This window comes from Geotrypetes seraphini, chromosome 14, assembly GCF_902459505.1.
Source record: "Geotrypetes seraphini chromosome 14, aGeoSer1.1, whole genome shotgun sequence".
Lineage (NCBI taxonomy): Eukaryota > Metazoa > Chordata > Amphibia > Gymnophiona > Dermophiidae > Geotrypetes > Geotrypetes seraphini.
This window is the reverse complement of record NC_047097.1, coordinates 40,960,652-40,982,461: the sequence shown is the minus strand read 5'-3', so window position 1 is coordinate 40,982,461 and position 21,810 is coordinate 40,960,652. Positions and strand designations below refer to the sequence as shown.

General features: G+C 43.4%; 1 protein-coding gene across 1 annotated transcript in view; it reads left to right on the top strand.

Annotated features, from left to right (window-relative positions):
- TJP1 (tight junction protein 1) overlaps window positions 1–21,810 on the top strand; it is a 355,098-nt gene that overhangs the window by 248,613 nt on the left and 84,675 nt on the right. Inside the window, 2 exon segments of the mRNA XM_033920501.1 lie at window positions 9,642–9,852; window positions 16,291–16,391. Of these exon segments, the coding sequence (XP_033776392.1) occupies window positions 9,642–9,852; window positions 16,291–16,391 (312 nt within the window).

Sequence of the window (21,810 nt, the reverse complement as noted above, 5' to 3'; positions counted from 1 at the left end):
TGGAATTGGGTTGGATGGAAAGAAAGGGGGCTGATGCTGATGGAAGTGGAGAGAAGGGAGAGGAGAGAGTGAAATGCCAGACCATTGGGGTGTGGGAGAGGGAAGGAGAGGAGAGAGATGCCAGACCATTGGAGGAAGGAAGGGAAGAAGATGGATGCCAGACCAATGGGGATGAAGGGAGAGATGGAAGGGGGAGGCATAAAGTTTCTGGAAAGGGAATAGAAGGAGAGAAGATGCCATATAGAAGAGGCAGAGAGAGGGTAGACAGTGGATGAAAGGAAGAGAGTGACAAGAAGATGAGGAAAGCAGAAACCAGAGAAGACAAGGTAGAAAAAAATTCTATTTATTTTTTGCTTTAAGGGAGATGGCATCGCTGTTTCTGTGGTGTTACATTGTATGCAGAGTCCAGCTTCTTGGTGCTTCAGTTTAACCTTTGTCTACGTATTTTTATTCTATCTCCCCATTTACAAAACTGTAGAGCGTTTTTTAGTGTTGGCATCTGAGCTGTTACCACCATGGCTAAAAACCACACTACAGTTTTGTAAAAGGGTTGGTTTGTGATTTTTCTGTGTTCTGTGTGTTCGAAAAGACATGGTTTTCTGTTAGGATTGACTGTGTAGGATTGATCTGTACTAGTCTGGCTTGTTTAGTTTTACAATGGGTATATTAAGAACATAAGAACTGCCATCTCCGGATCAGACCCATGGTCCATCAAGTCCGGTGATCCGCACACGCGGAGGCCCAGTCAGGTGTACATCTGATGTAGTTTTAGTCTCTATGCCTCTCGTAAGGAGATGTGCATGTTGTACTGCTCACTGCAGTATGTAAGATGCTGCCTTTTCCTAGGTACACTCTTGTGTGATGTGTGGATTGTTACTAAAAATTATGTTTTTCATACAGATGGGGGGGGGGGGGGTCAAAAAATGATGGGCCCCGGGTGTCACATATGCTAGATATGCCACTACTTAGTGGACCATGGGAAACTGTTACAATGCTTAGATGCAATTGGTATCAGAGAAGAAGTGTTAAGACTGGTTTCGAGGTTTCCTTATGTCACGCACCTATCAAGTACGTTTTAATTATGATCTCTCTGATACCTGGAGCAATCCATCTGGTGTGCTGCAAGGGTCACCACTATCCCCACTGCTTTTCAATGTCTACATGTCTTCACTAGGTGCCCAACTAACCCAGCTGGGGATAAAATTATTTAGTTACGCAGACGACTTTACGATCATTATCCCATTCGCTACCTCTCTCTGAAGTCACTCCTAAGGCAACAGAAGTACTAAACTCGATGGAGCAATGGATGACTGCAATTCAAACTGAAGCTTAATTCAGAAAAAACAAAATTTTTTGTAGCTACACCACATCACTTGACACTTAAACATCACTGTGCATCAATAAACGTAGTTATCCCATCCAACCCACTATGAAGGTATTGGGTGTAACATTGGACCAGAGTCTAACCATGAAAGACCAGATGGACTCCTTAGTTAGAAAGGGTTTTTTTACTCTCTGGAAGCTTCGGTCCATTAGAGCATATTTTGATGTTTCATCATTTAGAATCCTAGTACAATCCCTTATACTGAGTCAACTAGATTATTGCAATATCACCTACCTGGCAATTTCCCAGAAGAATATGCGGTGATTACAATTGGTGCAAAATGCGGCAGTCAAGCTAATTTTTGGGTTGAAGAACACCTTCCTACTGACTTCTACATTGACTACCGATGGAGGCACGCGTGAAATTTAAGTTTGGATGCTTTTGCTTTAAGGCACTATTCGGTTTAGCCCCTAAATATATAAATGACATCTTCTCTTTCTCAAACATATATAAGAGAAGCTCACACTTGAATTTTGTTTCCCCACCGGTTAAAGGATGTAAATTTAAAAAACACCATCAACATCTTCTCTCACATCAAGCGGCATTATGGGGCAAAGATCTGGAATAATTGCTCACACCTACTACTTATGGGGAATTTAGGAAACACCTAAAAACATATCTGTTCCTGAAGTATTTAGGCAACTAACCTGTACAATCCAGACTAGATTACTGCAACTCCATCTACCTAAGCCTAACAAAGAAAAGCCTTCTCAGACTTCAGCGGATTCAGAATACCGCAGCTAAGCTAATCTTCGCAAAAAGCAAATTCGACCATGTCTTCCCGCTTCTGTCTAAGCTTCACTGGCTCCCAGTCCTCCTCAGGGTTCACTACAAATGTGCCTGTCTAGCCTTCAAATCTCTTCACAGCATCCTTCCTCCCCTCTTTCCACTATCTTGGCTCTCCTCAAATCCGAACTCCACCAGATCCATTCAAAAATTCAAACTATCCTTCCCCTCTTTAAAAGGCATATCCCATACAGGAAAATTTGGAACATCCCTCCTCTTCAGGATCACCGAGCTGTGGAACAGCTTTACTGCCCATCTTCGAAGCTCGACCTCCCTCCAACGCTTCAGGAAACATTTGAAAACTTGGCTTTTCTCCAAAATGTAACTACTCCCTCCCTCTCCATTAAGTCCCCTCCTTCCTTCCTTTTTACCAAGCCCTTCTTCTTTCCATTGGAGTTCCTTTCTTTATTAATTCCTGTAAACTGTGTCGAGCTCCACTTCTGTGGAGATGATGCGATATATAAACTTAAGGTTTAGTTTAGTTTAGTTCACAATAACTGATCTCTAGCGCTGTTAATAACTAGCTTCTAACCTTGTTAATTCTACCTAATTTGTAACATCTTTTAACCATTGTAAACCGCATAGAACATTACGGTCCTGCGGTATATAAACTGATTATTATTATTATTACCTTTTTCCACAAAACATAGGCACACAGCTAGTAGGTAATACAAGCTTTCCCACATTGCTAAAAATGCTTCAACCTTGCAGTGAAGGCACCTGTTTCGTGTGAGAAGATAGTTGTTTCATACCTGTTTGTTGAGACTGATAGCTATGTTGCCCATTTCTGTCTAATTGCGACTGTAGCCTTTTTTTTTATTTTTTTTTTGTAATGTGAACTGTTCAGCGAGCTAAACAAGACCCACATTTTTTTCACAGAGATCAGTATTTCCCAAGCCTATTTTGGAGGTAGTCTGATAGGCTCATTTTCATGGTATGCCTATAGAGAATATACATGGGAGAGATTTGCATAAGCTGGATCTTCAAAGAATGTATGCCTCTCTTGTACATATTCATTGTAGCAGATCTGAAAAAGATTAGTTAGGTATGAAAGCCACTCTGACCCTTTTACAATCTCATGTGTTACCTAGTTCCCATTCTGCTTCCCTCAAAAGATGTGCATTGAAAGGGTAGAGGTGGGAGTCTAGAAGCAATAGCTGCTTCAAATGGACTTTATGATGGTGTTCAGGGTTGGCTTTAAGGATACTAGTACCCTACCCAAATACCAAATATAGTACCCTGCCCTCCCAAAATAAGGATGTGGAACATGGGTGCAAACTACCTATAACAATTTTGCATCAACTAATAACTAAAATTAGGCATTATTGTTGCATGTAAACCTGTGTCTCACAAACTTCTGGAAGCCGCAGTACACTAAACCCTGTGCCAAAGCTGGAAGGCATCTGGAAATGCATGGACATCAATGTGATGATGTCACATGCATGTGTGACATCATCATGTCAATGTCCTTGCATGCGCAAAGGCCCTCCAGACAGGGCCCTGAGCTGCCAGTTCAAAAGGAGATGCACATAGAGGAGGAGAGGTACCAGAGCCGACTGACTGCCTACAGGAGATACCTCTCACTGCGAGAGGCACATCCTGTTGGCAGTCAGCCAGTGCCAGTGCCTCTCCTCCTCAGTGTCTCATGGCACACCCGGAATCTTTTGTGCCATAGCAAACAGTTTGCAATACACTGATGTAAAACATATTAAACAAAGTAGCCCAGATGTCAGAGCATTGAGCTGAGAACCAAGGAAAACGGGGTTCAAATCTTAGTTCCACCTACTGTTACTCTTGGGGCACTTCTTAAAGCTGCCTGGAGTTGCTTGCAAGCTCACAGAAATGATATACTGGTGAACCTGGTAGCATGTTTTTGAGCAGGAATACCCTGCAGAGTTTTCTGTTGAAAATCTTGGTGCCAGCTAGCACTCCAGGTGCTTTAATACACATGAATTTTGTACCTGCTTTACAATAAATGTATATTCAACTTTGAGATTCTGTACATGGGGATTTAATCCCTTTCAACTTTCTAACATATAAACTTCTCATTAACCATTTGTGAACAGTATAGTTTAATGCAAGGAGGAAAAAGCCAAAAACTCTGACAGGAGCAGACCCGACTGGAAAGGGAATTTACTTCACAGGCCGAAAAGACCTCCTTTTAGTGCATTGTCTCTACTACTAGTTTCATGTTTAGTTCAAAATTAGTTCTGCTTTCTCTTTTTTGTTTTTAATATGGGGTTTAATAAGCTAATAAGTGATCTTTCAACAGAAGAGCTCAAAAAGACCCAGGTCTCTATCTTCTATTGCATCAGGTGCCTAATTAGATTATAATGTTTATATAAATATGTATTTTACTGCACCTACCATTAGTAGTTATCCTTTCTATAGCACCTGAATTCTATAAAAAAAAAAAAAAAATAGGATAAAAAAGCAAGAAATAAATGTGGTGTGATGATAATAATGGAAGAACGGGTGATTTCATGTACATCTGTTTTAATTTTCCATTATGGATCAAAAGATGAAATGCTGCCCCCATATTTTTAAAAAAAATATTTCTATCCCATCTCTGTAACACTAAGCAGGTTACACTAAAGTTCAACAAGAAAACAAAATTTTAAACAGCATGCAGAGCTCAAAACATACACATTCTGTCTCTCTCTCCCCTTGTTCAAATTCAACTTTTATTATCCCTATGCTTGTTGGCACCTTACCGTCTCTTGTTAAGAGTAACCTAGTGGTTAGTGTACTGGCCTAAAAACCTGAGGAACTGGTTTTGGTTCCCACTGCAGCTCCTTGTGACTCTGGGCAAGTCACTTAACCCTTCATTTACTCAGGTACAAAATAAGTACCTGTGTGTGTGTGTGTATATATATATATATATATATATATATATGTACATGTTGGTATGTATGGTGTGTGTGTATATATATGTACATGTTGGTATGTATGAATGTTTATATATATATATATATATATATATATATATATATATATATATATATATATATACAGTGTTCTCCCCAGAAATTTTTTCCAGCCGGGTGGCATGAAAAAATAGCCGGGTTGGTCGGGACAGGGAAATTTGGTGGTGGGGAAAATTAAGGGCTCCTTTTACTAAGCTGCAATAGCGTTTTTAGCGCGTGCAGAATTGCCGCGCTACACGGCTAGAACTAACGCCAGCTCAATGCTGGCATTTGTGTCTAGCATGTGCGGCAATTCTGCGCGAGCTAAGCGTGTGGTAAAACCGCTAGCGCAACTTAGTAAAAGGAGCCCTAAATGTGTACTATTTGTATTAGTTAATTATTATTAGTTATTTTCCAATGCTCAATATGGCAGCCTTTCTTAAGATTTGATACTTGTTCCATAATTTTTTATTAAATTTAAGAAGTATCCAATTCTAGAAGTGAATAATTAGATATTTGCCCTTTCTCAAATAGTATAGAGCAGCGTCTCTCAAACTTTTTTAACTCCGGCACACTAAACGGAGCAAATGTTTTTTGTGGCACACTAAATGCAGCAAATAATTTTCATGGCTGGAAAAAATTTCTGGGGAGAACACTGTTGCCGTTAGTTTTCAAGGTCCAATCACGTCAAAGACTGATGCTTATCTGGGCAGTTGTATAATAAAAAGAATGGATAAGATAACATGAGAAGTGTAGGTCCTAAAAGCAGGCTTGTGAATTAGATATAAACTATGAAGGCAGTGGTGTACCTAGCATATGTGACACCTATCATTTTTTTACCCCCCCCCCCATCTGTATGACTGCAGCTGCCAGTCCACCCTTTTCCGACGCCACTTACGTCTTCCGGAGGCAGAGGCGGCAAATGCAGTCATAGCAGGACCTTCCTGCACTTCAGTGTGGCTGCCGACTCTGCTTCGGAATAAGTACGGCAGCCGCGCCATTTAGAGCAGCTCGGAAGGTTCTGGATCCAGCCGGCTGTTTGCCCCCCTAAGGCTGGCACCCGGGGCGGTCTGCCACTGTATGAGGGGACAAAAAATAATAAAAAGAATGGATAACTTGACCGATTTAGACATGTCATACAATTATAACCATAAAAATATGTCGTAAAATGTAATTCTAAACTCAAAAGACTCCAGATGAAAAGCAGACTATAGAAAGGAAACCAGAAAAGACTGGGTAGGTGAAAAGTGAAACCTGGGAAAGATCTAAATTATTCTTCAAATGAGCTTCTATTAAAACCAAAGAATAAAACCACAGCACTCGGGAAAGTAAAAAAGGGAGAGTAAAATGGACTTAACGAAAAGGTCTCTGCACTGATGAGATAAACTCGTACGCAGAATAAATGTGAACATGCGACAGTGGGGCTATGATATTTGATCTGTTGAAAGAGGCGCCAAAACAGTGTCGGCAGTGGATTGGATGCACACTGATAGGGGAGGGGCATCGGGCTGTTAAAAAAGGCTGCTTTAATAAATAAATGAAAATACTGGTGAAAAACTAAATAAAAAACCAAAACCATGATAAAATGCCGAACCTGACTGCAAGTGGTGGTGAAAGTTGCATAAGGCACCCGTAGTACTGTTAGTGCCAGAGCTGCTTAGAATAAAGAACCGTCCTGTACATGAGGAGAAAGAAGAAAGAATGAGGTGATAAGATGTAAAGTGCTGGCCCCTCACTGCACCACTTGATAAAACTAAGGAGCGATGTTCTAGAGCAGGGGTGCCCACACTTTTTGGGCTTGCGAGCTACTTTTAAAATGACCAAGTCAAAATGATCTACCAACAATAAAATTTTTCATGTTTAAGTTTTTTATTGATTTTTTTTCATTTAACAACAAGTGTCATAAATTTTCATACAATTATCTTAATAATAAAATTTTTAAAAAACACAAAGTACACTGTACGCATAGAAAATGTTAATTATTATTCCTATTCCAGGGTTTTTCAAAGAGGTCAAAGCAGATGACTATACACTGTCACCTCAGTAACAAACATACAAAAATAGACAAATACACCCCCTCCCTTTTTACTAAACCACAATAGCAATTTTTAGTGCAGGGAGTTGCCCAGCGCTGCTCTCGACGCTCATAGGCTCCCTGCGCTAAAAACCTCTATTGCGGTTTAGTAAAAGGGGACCTTAGTGTAAAATATAGACAGCAGATATAAATTCAGACACATTTTGATCACTAAATTTAAAATAAAATCATTTTTCCTACCTTGTCTGGTGATTTCATGAGTCTCTGGTTGCACTTTCTTCTTCTGACTGTGCATCCAATCTTTCTTCCCTTCTTTTAGCCTGTATGCTTCCTCTCCTCTAGACCTCATTCCCTCCCCCAACTTTTCCTTCCTCTCTCCCTGCCCTTTCTTTCTCTCTGCCTCCCTTTCTTTTTTTTTATGTTTCTCTTCTTTCCTTCTGTCTCCCTGCCTGCCCTTTTTCTTTCTTTCTCCCTGCCTTCCCCCAAACCACTGCCACTGCCATCGGGGACCAGGACCCAAACCGCCACCAATAACAGGCCCGAAAGCTGACGCTGCCCCAAGCTCTCCCTGCTTGGCCGACCAGCATTCCTCTCCCCGATGTCAATTCTGCCGTCGGGGAGAGGAAGGCTGATCGGCCCAAGATCGCGATCGACCTATTGGGGGAAATGCTGTCGGGTCCTGCCTTCGCGGGAACAGAAAGTAGGCAGGACCCGGCAGCAAGAAGAGCAAATGCTTCACTAACCTGTCTCCTGCCTTAGCCCATAGCGAACGCTTGCTTCAGGGCTCTCAACATGTGCGTACCAGCTTCCCTTCTCTTCATTCCGAAGCCAGAAGTTATGTCCAGGGGGGGGGGGGGAGAAGGGAAGCCGGGCTGAAATCTCTAAGCCGGGTTTTTTTTGTTTTTTATGTTCAGCAGCGGCGGCAGCAGCAGCAGCAGATGATAACCGGGCGCTCGTCTAAATTAGCTGGACGGACCGCCCAGCTAAAAGGCCCTAGGGAGAACACTGTGTATGTATATGTATGTATATATATATATATATATATATATATATAAATAAAAGAACTTGTCCAATTTTGTCTTGAATCCCTGGAGGGTGTTTTCCCCTATAAGAGCATTCCAGTTTTCTACCACTCTCTGGGTGAAGAAGAACTTCCTTACGTTTGTGTGAAATCTATCCCCTTTCAACTTTAGAGAGTGCCCTCTTGTTCTCCCTACCTTGGAGAGGGTGAACAATCTGTCTTTATCTACTAAGTCTATTCCCTTCAATATTTTGAATGTTTCGATCATGTCCCCTCTGTCTCCTCTTTTCAAGGTAGAAGAGGCCCAGTTTCTCCAATCTCTCATTGTACGGCAACTCCTTCAGCCCCTTAACCATTTTAGTCGCTCTTCTCTGGAACCTTTTGATTAATACCGTGTCTTTCTTCATATATAATGACTAGTGCTGGATGCAGTACTCCAGGTGAGGACACAGCATGGCCCGGTACAGCGGCATGATAACCTTCTCTGATCTGTTCGTGATCCCCTTCTTTATCATTCCTAGCATTCTGTTCGCCCTTTTTGCCGCCACCGTGCATTGCACAGATTGCTTTATCAACTTGTCAATCAGAACTCCCAAGTCTCTTTCCTGGGAGGTCTCTCCAAGTACCGCCTCAGATATCCTGTATTCGTGCATGAGATTTTTGTTACCGACATGCATCACTTTACACTTATACATATATGTATATGTGTATGTATGTAATATGTAAACTGGTTTGATTATAACTACAAAAAGGAGGTATATCAAATCCCATCCCTCTTTCCCTCTCTGTCCCTGTTTTTCACTCTTATTCCTCCTGTCTCCTTACTTACATTTACCATTCATTTTTCCTCTTCCCTTTTTGTAGTAAGGGAAGAGAGCATGAGCAAGCCTCATTCTGCTCACAGAAGGAAAGCAGCACTAGAACTTTTAACCTGCTCTGTCAGCTCACTATATAGTTTGATTCACACAGGCCTGGCAGGTGCAATGAGACAAAAGAACCCTCTATGGCCCAGGCTTCACAGCGAGCCAGCAGAGGAGGAAGCAGGCAGGTACAGGTTGTGTTTCTGGAGCAGGAGGGCACATTATATACTAGGATAGTGATGAGAAATTGACAACTGATGGTTGAAAATTGCCCAGAGGCATACAACAATGGAAAGGGTAGAGGGTTAGGTACCCTATACAGTCTCGCAAGCTGAGCGCATGAAAAGCTGGCCCTGATGGTATGTAGAGGAATGTGTAAACTTCTAATGGAAGAGGAACAGAAGATATTTTATTACAGGGGAAGAAAAGGCAGTATTGAGGAAGATTTTAGTATACAAGGAAGCTGAAAATGAAAGCTGAGGAAGGTGACTGAAATTATGAATCGGTCGGCGAATGTTTCTGAAGAAGAGCAACTGAATGGGACTTGTGCTCACAAGACTCTAAATGTGATTTATGTTTAACACAGATTTTAGTGGTTTCTGTTTTCATGGCAGGACAATATTGAAAAAAATATTCTTGTTTTCTGCAGGACAAGCATGCTTTACTAGATGTGACTCCCAATGCAGTTGACCGTTTGAATTATGCACAATGGTATCCTATTGTAGTATTCCTCAATCCAGACTCTAAGCAAGGTGTAAAAACAATGAGGATGAGATTGTGTCCAGAGTCAAGGAAAAGTGCCAGAAAACTGTATGAACGCTCCCACAAATTGCGCAAAAACAATCATCATCTCTTCACAAGTGAGTAAATGAAGGTTTTAGAATTAAGAAAATTGGATGAATTTAAATTTAGGCTTGGTTAACATCTATTATGTCAGACTGATATAGAAAAATCTGTGGAAGACCTGCATACAGTACAGAAAAGAATTGATAACCTTTTTTGCATGTTTAGCTTCAGGTCATACAGCAGGGGTGTCCAACCTTTTGGCTTCCCTGGGCCGCATTGGCTGGAAAAAATGTTTCTGGGAACGTGCAAACGCTGCAGAAAGACAGAGGAGGGAGCAGAGGAAAACACTGCATCGCCCTCGACCAGGGCCGCACAAAATACTTCACGGGGCCACATGCGGCCCTCGGGCCACAGGTTGGACACTCCTGCCATACAGTCTAATGTTGAGGGTCAGTAACTCTGTCTGTATATAATATCAAACAAACAAAAACTATATATTGGTATGGATTCCACACTTCACAATCTCAATTGCATCCGAACATGGAATTCAAAGTTAAATGCACCAGTGCCTCCTGAGACGTCAATATGGATGTAATTTGAAATAGCACTTGAGGATGCATTACAACAAGCAGACTGTGAAATTCAGTCTTGATTTCTGCATCTGAAGAAGCGAGAGGGCAAAACAGGCCCGTCAGAATCAAGATAAGTGGCCTATAAATTATTTTTTGATATATGATTATTTATAAAGAAAAAAAAAATATGATGACATCATCAGCAAATAAAGTTATTTTTAAAGAATGCGCCTCCCACAACACACCCCTAATACTTGCATGGGCTCAAATAGCCTGAGCCAAAGGCTCCATAACCAATGCAAACAGGAGAGGTGAGAGAGGACACCCCTTTGTAAAGAGAAGGTACCCCTTTGTAAAGAGAAGGTATCCGACTGAGACCGGTTCACTTTTAAAAAATAACCCGCAGCTCTACGAATCGAAGGAATAAAATTCCTAGCTTCTTGAGTCCACAATTGGTAAGCCAGTAATCGACTCGCCCGATTACCAAATTAAAAATTAGATTGTCTCATTCTTTCCAGTCGAATCACCAATGACTCAAGATGAATAGTGTGGAGCTGCAAACGTCTTTCATGGAGTTGGTGGAGCAGAGTTGGACTAGAATGCCCCCCCCCCCTTAGCCCGGGCCTCCAAACCCGCCAGCTGATCTAATAATGCAGTTTCCCTTGTGTGCATGGTGGAACACAAATGAGCCCTCAAGGATATGAACCTGCCAGGGAAATCCCGTGCTAACGCAATTAATACCCCACAAGATTTTTTTACCCGCTTGATTAGATGCAAAATAGACTAAAGGATAAGACTTATGGTGACAGAGCTTTTCATGTGATGGTAATAAATTGGTTTCCTGTACAAATACCACTTGTGCTTTAACTCTTAGTACATCTCAGAACAAAAGATAACGCTTAAGAGGTGAATTCAGGCCTCTCAAATTCATAGAAATACAAGTCAAAACAGCCATAGACCTGTTCATATATAAAAAATAAAAACAATCTGAACCCCCCCCCCCTATAAAAACACAATCCCTAAAAGAAAATAACAATGCAAGCAATGGCATATAACAACCCACACTGAAAAATATATATATCCCCCAGGAGGACCACCCATTCCACCCCATGCCCTCCCCCAACCCATCCCATCCCTGATACATATACAAAATCAAACCAGTAGTGTCTCAAATGGTTCAAGACACCACCAGGAAAAAGGAGGAGCGTGGACAAAAAGAAAACCCTGCTACCTTTCAACAAGCCAACTCAAGAAAAAAAATATCAAAAACAAAAAGAAATAAATAAAGCCCTCAAAAACCATGCCAACAAATATAGGTCAAGGTATCAAAATTGACCATGAAAAAAAGTGATCCCCCAGCAATCCCACCATACAAAAGTCAAGTGCCAGTCTTCAAGGGTTCTGCAGACAAAGCTGATTGTTGGTGCCTCAGCCTACCCTTCCCCTGGGTAACGCACTGCCATTTTGGTTGAGACTGCACATTCAGTACTGTAGGATGCAGAACCAGAGCTGATGAAGTTAGAAGAATCCACCGGAGAGGAAAACTGCTGGGCCTCCTGAAGATTACGGATCTGATGCAATTTGCCATTCTTATAAAACACTAATGCAAAAGGATGGCGCCATTTATAGTGGATATTCTGCTCCTGTAGATGTTGCATAAAAGGCCTAAGATCAGCCCTCCAACGCAGAGTCATACTAGATAGATCCTGATAAAACTCTATGGAATAGGAGTCCCAAAAGTGAAATTCTCCATCTTACGAATGGCATGCAACACACATTCCTTTATCTTGTAGTTAGTAAAGCAGGCCACTATGTCCTTAGGTCTATTACTATTAGCCACCCCCAGGGCGCGATGCGCTCCGTCAAGCTGAATAGAAGACGCTTCTTCCTGCAATAAGGTGCCCACAATTTGTTGAACCGCATGCTCACTGTCATTGCGAATCCGGTAAGCCCTGAAAACGGAGATTGGAGTGCCAGCTTCTGTTCTCCAAATCTTCCAATTTGTCTTGCAGAGACTGATAACTATCCCACAGACTGTGAAGTGTTTGTCAGTAGCCACAAAAAGCTCTGCCTGAGCATCCAGTCGATGTTCCGTCTCCTCGACTCTAGCTCCCAACTCATGAATTTCCACCCAAAGATCAGCTCCGAGGGTAGTCAACCTCCGATCGCACAGCTTTCAAATCCTCACGGATTTCTTTCATCCACTTGTAGATTTCAATCATCGGGTCTCCAGGGGTGTCAGCCGGGACCACCTCAAAAAGCTCAGAGTCAGCAGGAAGTGCCATGCCCGGAAGCGGTGAAGAAACACGCTGTACACTTGAGGCCTGAATATTAGACCCCGACGAAGGCTGCAACTCAGGCACAAAAGCAAAAGTGGAAAGATCTACCTTCTGCACAGGCTGACGCATTAACAGATATGAGAGCCGGTGTGAACAACAGCTGAATGAAATTCAGCACAGTCGTTTTACGCTGCATAACAAAAAAAATTGCTAAAATTTGCCAAAGGTAGCAGGAGCTAAATCTTCAGACAGTCATCTTGTCTCATGCCAAAGCCACGCCCCCGAAAAAGAAGGTATTGATACCTCTGTATAAGATTCTGGTGAGACCTCATTTAGAATATTGTGTACAATTCTGGAGGCCACACCTTCAAAAAGATATAAAAAGAATGGAGTCGGTCCAGAGGAAGGCTACTAAAATGGTGTGTGGTCCTCGTTATAAGGTGTATAGGGACAGACTTAAAGATCTCAATCTGTATACTTTGGAGGAAATGCGGGAGAGGGGAGATATGATAGAGATGTTTAAATTCTTACGTAATATAAATGTGCATGAGTCGAGTCTCATTTGAAAGGAAACTCTGCAATGAGAGGGCATAGGATGAAGTTAAGAGGTGATAGGCTCAGGAGTAATCTTAGGAAATATTTTTTTACAGACAGGGTGGTAGATATGTGGAACGGTCTCCTAGAAGTGGTGGTAGAAACAGAGACTGTGTCTGAATTCAAGAGGGCCTGGGATAGGCATGTGGGATCTCTTGGAGAGAGAAAGAGATAATGGTTACTGTGGATAGGCAAACTAGATAAGCCATTTGGCCTTTATCTGCTGTCATGTTTCTATATTTCCCTATGATAAAAGACTAAAGAGGCTAGGATCCTTAAGCTTGGAGAAGAGACGGCTCAGGGGTGATATGATAAGAGGTCTATAAAATACTGGGTGGAGTGGAAAGGGTAGATGTGAATCACTTGTTTACTGTTTCCAAAATACTAAGACTAGGAGCTTTCAATGAAGCTACTAAGTAATAGATTTAAAATAAACCAAATAAAATATTTCTTCACAAAACATTTAATTAATCTCTGGAATTCATTGCTGGAGAATGTGGTAAAATCATTTAGCTTAGCGAGTTTAAAAAAGGTTTGGCTAAATTCCTAAAGGCCATTATTGAGATGGCTTGGGGGAATCCACTACTTATTCTTAGGATAAGCAGCATAAAATCTGTTTTACTACTTGGGATCTAACTAGGTACTTGGAACCTGGGTTGGCCACTGTTAGAAAAAGGATACTGGGCTTGATGGACCTTCAGTCTGTTCCAGTATGACAATTTTTATATTCTTATTTCAGAGCAGAATAGAGTTGTAGTTTGGAGAGTTTCCCTATACCCCTACTTCACATGTTGCCTGCTTTGGTACAAACTGAAGGGGACAGCAGAGCCCTCTAGTGAAGGAGGAGGAAATCAAAAGCTGGAGAGGATTTCTTTTGCACTGCTCTTGAGCATGATGATATTACCCGTCTGTCCAGAATGATATATCTATCTACTAGAAAGGATATTAGCAAGGTAAAAACTTAATCTCTTTTTATAGTTTAGTTGAAAGCTTACTATACTGCTCAAACTGACAAGCAGAGCGGTATTCAATCTAAAAATATATTACAGCAGTATAAAATTGTAAACAGAAAAAGAACTCCAATTGAGATAGCACAGTAACATACACATTCATTCAAAACAAGAGGGAGGAGCAAAAGAAGAAATAGCAGAACGCAAGCTAGTAACAAAGATTGTCATTTTTTAAATGTTGGTCTCATGTCAAAGAATTCACAAATTAGTCCACACTGTATAAGCTTGAGTGAATAACCTGGTGTTTAAATTGGGTTTGAAACTTTTAAAATATAGTATAGATTATTGTGAAGTAAAAATGGAGGATTATTCTATATAAATGGGGACAAAAAGTTAAATGTACTGTATCTAGTAGTCAAGTTGGCAACCTTGGGATTCAGTAAGACTAATTCATCTTTAGTAAAGTCTTGACAGAAATTAGAAACATAGAAATAGACGGCAGATAAGGGCCACGGCCCATCAAGTCTGCCCACTCCAGTGACCCTCCCTATCTATCTTTGCGGATAGATCCCACATGTCTATCCCATCTGGCCTTAAAATCTGGCACACTGCTGGCCTCAATAACCTGAAGTGGAAGACTATTCCAGCGATCAACCACCCTTTCAGTGAAGAAGAACTTCCTAGTGTCACTGTGCAGTTTCCCGCCCCTGATTTTCCACGAATGCCCCCTTGTTGCCGCGGGACCCTTGAAGAAGAAGATGTCTTCTTCCACCTCGATGCGGCCCGTGAGATACTTGAATGTCTCGATCATATCTCCCCTCTCTCGACGTTCCTCGAGTGAGTAGAGCTGCAATTTCGCTAACCGCTCCTCGTACGGGAGCTCTTTGAGTCCCGAGATCATCCTGGTGGCCATTCTCTGGACCGATTCCAGTCTCAGCACATCCTTGCGGTAATGCGGCCTCCAGAATTGCACACAGTACTCCAGGTGCGGTCTCACCATGGATCTATACAGTGGCATAATGACTTCAGGTTTACAGCTGACGAAACTCCTGCGTATGCAACTTATGATTTGCCTTGCTTTGGATGAAGCTTGCTCCACTTGGTTTGCAGACTTCATGTCTTCCCTGACAATCACCCCTAAGTCTCTTTCTGCTTCAGTTCTTGTCAGAATCTCGCCATTTAGGGTGTAAATCTTGCATGGATTTTGGCTTCCCAGGTGCATGACTTTGCATTTTTTGGCATTGAAGCTGAGTTGCCAGGACCTAGACCAGTGCTCCAGCAGAAGTAAGTCATGCACCATATCGTCTGCCATTGCTTTTTTGTCTGTTGTGCTTTTGCTCACCATATTGCTCAGTTTGGCATCATCGGCGAATAATATTATTCTACCTCGGAGCCCTAATGTCAAGTCTCTTATATAGATGTTGAACAAGATCGGGCCCAGGACGGAGCCTTGTGGCACTCCACTTATCACCTCCGACATTTCGGAGGGGGTGCCATTCACCACCACCCTCTGAAGCCTACCCCCAAGCCAGTTCCCAACCCATTTGGTTAATGTGTCGCCCAAACCTAAAGAACTCATCTTGCTCAGCAACCTGCGGTGTGGCACGCTATCAAATGCTTTGCTGAAATCCAGGTAGACGATGTCCAGGGACTCACCAACATCCAGCTTCCTCGTCACCCACTCAAAGAAGCTGATCAGATTGGATTGGCAGGATCTCCCCTTAGTGAATCCATGTTGGCGGGGATCCTGTAGATTTTCCTCATCCATGATCCTATCCAATTGGCGTTTGATTAGGGTTTCCATTAGTTTGCTCACTATTGAAGTGAGACTCACTGGTCTGTAGTTTGCCATCTCTATCCTGGAGCCTTTCTTGTTTTGTAGAGTTTTTTTTTACCCTGCCCCTCTGTTTGATGGATATGTAATCAAATACCATAGCATTTCTATGTGGCAGTGGTCCAGCAAACTTGCTTTAAAGGCTGGGAGAATTTTAAATTTTCTGCTGTTGGATTTTCTAAATTATTTTAAGATGCTAATTTATTCCTTTAAAAATGTGTGTTAGAGTGGAATTTATTTCAACATTGGAAAAGGTTAAAAATAATATATATTTCTTTTTTAGCCAACATTAATATGAACTCAATGAATGATGGTTGGTATGGGGCACTAAAGGAGGCAATTCAGCAACAACAGAACCAATTAGTTTGGGTCTCGGAGGGCAAGGTAATTATATTTTGTATTGCTATATATTTGCATATACACTTAAAATAATTAACAGCTTTATATTTTTCTTGGTGTATGAGGAAAGTTAAATCATGACTTGAACACTGATGGTAATTTCTAAAAAGACATTTCATTTATAAGGGTAGCACAAGCTTCTATGCCTCTGCCAAGATTGAATTTGCTCTGCTTCCAGTCTTCATTTTCAGTTTTTATTGTATCTACCTATACCTTTCCATCGCTATCCCTCCCCTCTTTCTCTCCCCCCCCCTCTTTCTCTCCCCACCCATCCATCCATCCAATGTCTCCATATCCTTCCATCCAGCATTTCTTCTCTCCCTTCCCATGTCTACCTTTGTAGTATATCTGTTCCCCCTACCCTCCCGGCTGCTGCTGTTTCTCCAGACTAGCAGAATCAGTGATAGGTATGCAGTCTTCATGTGAATGCTGTTGGCTTTGCTAGTCCCCCCCCCACCCCACAACAGGAAGTTGATGTCAGAGGGAGCGGGGACCAGCAGAACAGCATGCACATGAAGACTTCAGTCCTGCAACTGTTTTCATTGCTACTACTGCTGCTGGTCTGGAAAAACAACAGCAGGGTGACGGCAGGAGGGAGGTGAGGAAGGCCTTGTATTGGGCACCGCATACCCCCTGCTGAGGCCATTGCATGCTGAGAACCTATGGCTAAGTACATTCATATTAAAAAAGGTATGTCATATAAGCACATGGATAAGTCTGTTCTTGCATTTTGCATGTACTATAAGTGTGTGTATTTAATGCATCTTTATATTTGTGCATGTGGTTGGTTATTAATATAATTGAATTATGTTGGAAACTTATTAAAGGAGTGCATGGCATGCTTGCTCAAACCTGACTAGTTTACTGTATGCAACATTGGGCTTGACTGCATCTTTGCCTATCCCAGAATGCATCTTTTACTTTCTTCACATGCAACAAGACATAACTTAGGGCTGTTTTACTTAGAGTATGTTAATATGTAGCTTAGAATGTGTATTTAGAACTGATATTAATGACATGCAAATGATGCATGCATTACTGTACACAACTGAAGTACATGTGTTTACGTGGATAAAATTGCTAAAACAATCTTTCCTCAGGCAGGTATAGTCACGTTTTGGTGTTCATATCTGTATTACATTTTACCCATTTTTAACATTTTCACTGTGCTTATAGATAGCAACTTTTTTGAGTACTTTTGATCTCAATAACCTATTAGAATAAATTTTGTGCTAATATTCATACACTAGCTTGCAGTAGTAATGGTACATTTTACTGCATTGGGCCCATAGTTATAATAGTCTTATAACAGTGCTTGTGCACATTTCAAACTGCATCTTCAAGAGAACAGCAGAAATGCACATACTATTGTATGACTGAATTCATTAAGCATCTTCTCACAATATCTATATAGGGAATAATAATGTTTACTAATTAGATATTTCATTTTTGCTGATAACAAGTAAGGGTAAATAGACTTTTTGTAATGGGTCTAAGAGTGTGTAGGTAAAATTGTGTTTCCCCCTTATTTTCTTTGTTGAGGAACGACTTATGAAAAAAAAAAATTGTTGGGTTTTGTCATCGATATTGTGTGCTGTTTTCCAACAGCATGCTCTATTCTTCAATAGTGAGTGCTATTTCTCTAAGATTTCTCGTGTGCCGCGACACACTGGCGAGGAGGAGAGTTGTCCACACTGGCTGCCTGCCTACAGAACGTGCCTCTTGTGGTGAGAGGCACGTCCTGTAGGAACTCGGCCGGCATGGACAACTCTCCTCCTGGCCAGCGCCCTCCTCTTTTCCCTGCACCTCCCGAATCCCTCTAACGTGGGGCTCGCAGCAAGACGGGCCTCTGCGCATGAGCGTGACATCATCACGTTGACATCCGGGTGCCGTCCAGCCAGAGCACTGCATTTAGTGTGCTGCTGGCCGGAAAAGTTTGCGGGACACTACTCTAAGGTATACACTGAAATTAACATGAAACCTAGCAAATGTTAATTACAGTTCTTATGTTTCAAAAGACTAAACATTCCTAGTAAGCTATGGAAATTGAAACACCTCTTTTGGATAGTGGAAACAAAACCACTATTCAATGAACTATTTTAGATGATACCCTATATAAGTAGAATTTGATTTAGGGGTGGACAAAATGTTGATCAGTGATTGTGATTAGAAATGCTGTTCAAAAATTGTGACTGGATAAAATTGTTGAATTTTGTACTGAAACTGAAAGGTCACTTTGGGCAGCCACAAAACTTAGAGACTTGAAGAAAGCACAGATTCACATATGCGGATCCTGAGCCTCAAGCTGGCTTCAGAAGTCCCGAAACCAGGAAGTTACAGAAATATTTATTCATTCTTCTGGCTATACAACTGAATTCTAGAAAAAACTTTTCAGATGTTACTTTTATCCCAGGACAAGCAGGCAGCATATTCTTTACGCATGGGTGACGTCACCGACGGAGCCCTCGGTACGGACCTTTTTACTAGAAAGTTCTAGTTGGCCGCGCGTGCGTGAGTGCCTTCCCGCCCGACGGAGGAGTGCGTGGTCCCCAGTTTCTTCGTTTCCGCGGAGCGAAGAAGACGCGTGTGTTTTTTCAACGGCCGTTGAACTCACTTTTTGCCTTCCCGCTCGCGAATTTTTTCAACTTTTTCTTTATTTTTACCTTCGGGTTTCATTTCTCTTTGAATTAAAAAAAAAAAAAAAAAAAACTTTTGATTTTTTACCCTTTTTTTGTTTTTGCCCTGGCGGGGCCTGTTGCCATTATACAGGCCTCGGGGTTCGATTTTGCGGAGGCTGTTTTCCCCTTCATGCCCCCGCAAGCCAGTTTTAAGAAGTGCCAGCGGTGTGCACGCCCGATCTCCCTCACTGACCCACACAATTGGTGTTTGCAGTGTTTGGGTCCGGAGCATCGGGCGGACTCCTGCACCCGCTGTGCTACTCTTAAAAAGCGGACGCTTAAAAACTGACAAATCCAACAAAATCTTTTATTCGGCACCGGGTCGACGATGGACTCCTCGGCATCGACAGCGGTACCATCAAAATCGGCACCGTCTACTTCGACGACGCCCGACCCCGCATCGGCGCCGCTGGCGCAAGGTAAGCCGGCTAAGAAGCCTCCCCCTTCCCTCGAGCGCCCACCAGCCACAGTGGCGACACCGACCCTGCCGGCCTCGCGCCGACCCCGAAAGCGCTCCGCCCCGATTTCGGTGAGTGCCTCGTCATCGGCCTCCTCATCGCCGGGGCGTGGAGCGGCACCTAAGGAACCGAAGCAAAAGAAAGCGGTTCCGGTGCCTCCCCTGGATGACCGAATTGCGGCCATCCTCCAGGTTCAACTACAGGAACAGCTCGAGCACCTGTTGCCTACTATCCTGGCACCGCTCCTTTCGGTACCAGACTGGCCCGAGCCCCGTACCGAGCCACCGGTATCCACCCCATCGGTACCTATTAATACCGCCATGCCGATTCTTTCGGCCCAGCAACTTCATGCCCATCCTGTGGTTCACTCCCATACCACTGCGGATCCACCTCGGGACCGGGCGGGGCACCATTCTTCCCGGGACCGGGACCGACGCCGGTCCTCTTCTCCCGGTACCGTTTCGGTACGCTCTGGAAAATCTTTGTCCAAGACTCACCATACCGAACCTTCCACCCCGGTGTCGCGGCATGCGCACCCAGAGGTCCGGGACCCAGACTTGTGGGAAGAGTCCCCTCCCGGTACCGAGGAGGATCTCTCCTCCTCCAATGAGGATCCCTCAGCTCCCGACACCACCTCCAAACCTGAGCAATCCTCCTTCTCAAAGTTTCTCAGGGAGATGTCAGCAGCCCTATCTCTCCCTCTGGAGTCAGACTCCAAGAAATCCCAAGCCTTTCTGGAGGCTCTGGATTTTGAGCAACCTCCCAAGGAGTTTCTTAAACTACCCGTGCACGACATCCTACGGGAAACCTTCTACAAAAATTGGGAGAACCCCCTTACAGTGCCTGGGGCCCCCCGCAAGTTAGATAACCTCTATAGAGTTATCCCAATTCCAGGGTTCGATAAGTCACAACTTCCCCATGAGTCTCTCCTGGTTGAATCCACCTTGAAGAAGACTCAGGGCTCCAGTGTCTATGCCTCCACCCCTCCTGGCAGAGAGGGTAAAACCATGGACAAGTTTGGCAAGAGGCTCTATCAGAATGCCATGCTGGCCAACAGGGCGAACAACTATTCCTTCCATTTTTCATTTTACATGAAACACTTGGTTCAACAGCTGTCCGCCCTCCAAAAGTATGTTCCAGAGAGGAAGATTCCACTCTTTCAACAACAGATCTCTGGTCTCCTTCAATTGAGAAAGTTTATGGTCCGCTCGATATATGATTCCTTCGAGCTCACCTCCCGTGCCTCTGCCATGGCTGTAGCCATGCGCCGCCTGGCCTGGCTGAGAGTCTCAGACTTGGACATTAACCACCAGGATCGTCTGGCCAACGCCCCCTGTCTTGGGGATGAACTGTTTGGAGAGTCCCTGGATTCCACCACCCAGAAACTCTCTGCGCATGAAACCAGGTGGGACACCCTGATTAAACCAAAAAAGAAGGCTCCGCCTGCACGACCTTACAGGCCTCAATCCTCATATCAGTGCAGGTTCTCAGCCAGGCCACTCAATCCGCCTTCCCAACATCCTCGGCGACCCCGGCAGCAACAACACCAGGCACAGGCTCGTTCTCAGTCCAATCAACCCAACAAGCCTCTTCCTCCTGCTAAGCCTTCTCAGCCCTTTTGACTCTTCTCTCCAGGGCATAGCCAGTCTTCCACCTTCGCTACCTCTTCCACAACCAATCGGAGGGCGTCTCCTCATATTCTTCAGCCGTTGGGAGGTCATCACATCCGACCAGTGGGTCCTCAACATCATCCACCACGGCTACTCTCTCAACTTCCAGACTCTTCCACCGGACAATCCTCCCGTAGAGTCTGCTTCTCACTCCTCCCAAACCCCCCTCCTCCTGAGGGAGGTTCAATCCCTCCTTCTTCTCAATGCCATCGAAGAAGTGCCTCCGGAACAAAGGGGTCAGGGATTCTACTCCCGCTACTTCCTGGTACCCAAAAAGACGGGAGACCTCCGTCCCATTCTCGATCTCAGGGACCTCAACAAATATCTCGTCAAGGAGAAATTCAGAATGCTCTCCCTGGCCACGCTGTATCCTCTTCTTTCTCAACACGACTGGCTATGTTCCCTGGACCTCAAAGAGGCCTACACTCGCATCCCAATCAATCCGAATTCACGCCGCTACCTGCGGTTCCAGGTACAACACCGCCACTATCAGTACAAAGTGTTACCCTTTGGCCTCGCTTCATCCCCCAGGGTATTCACCAAGTGTCTGATTGTAGTAGCGGCCTTCCTCAGGTCTCACAATCTCCAGGTGTTCCCC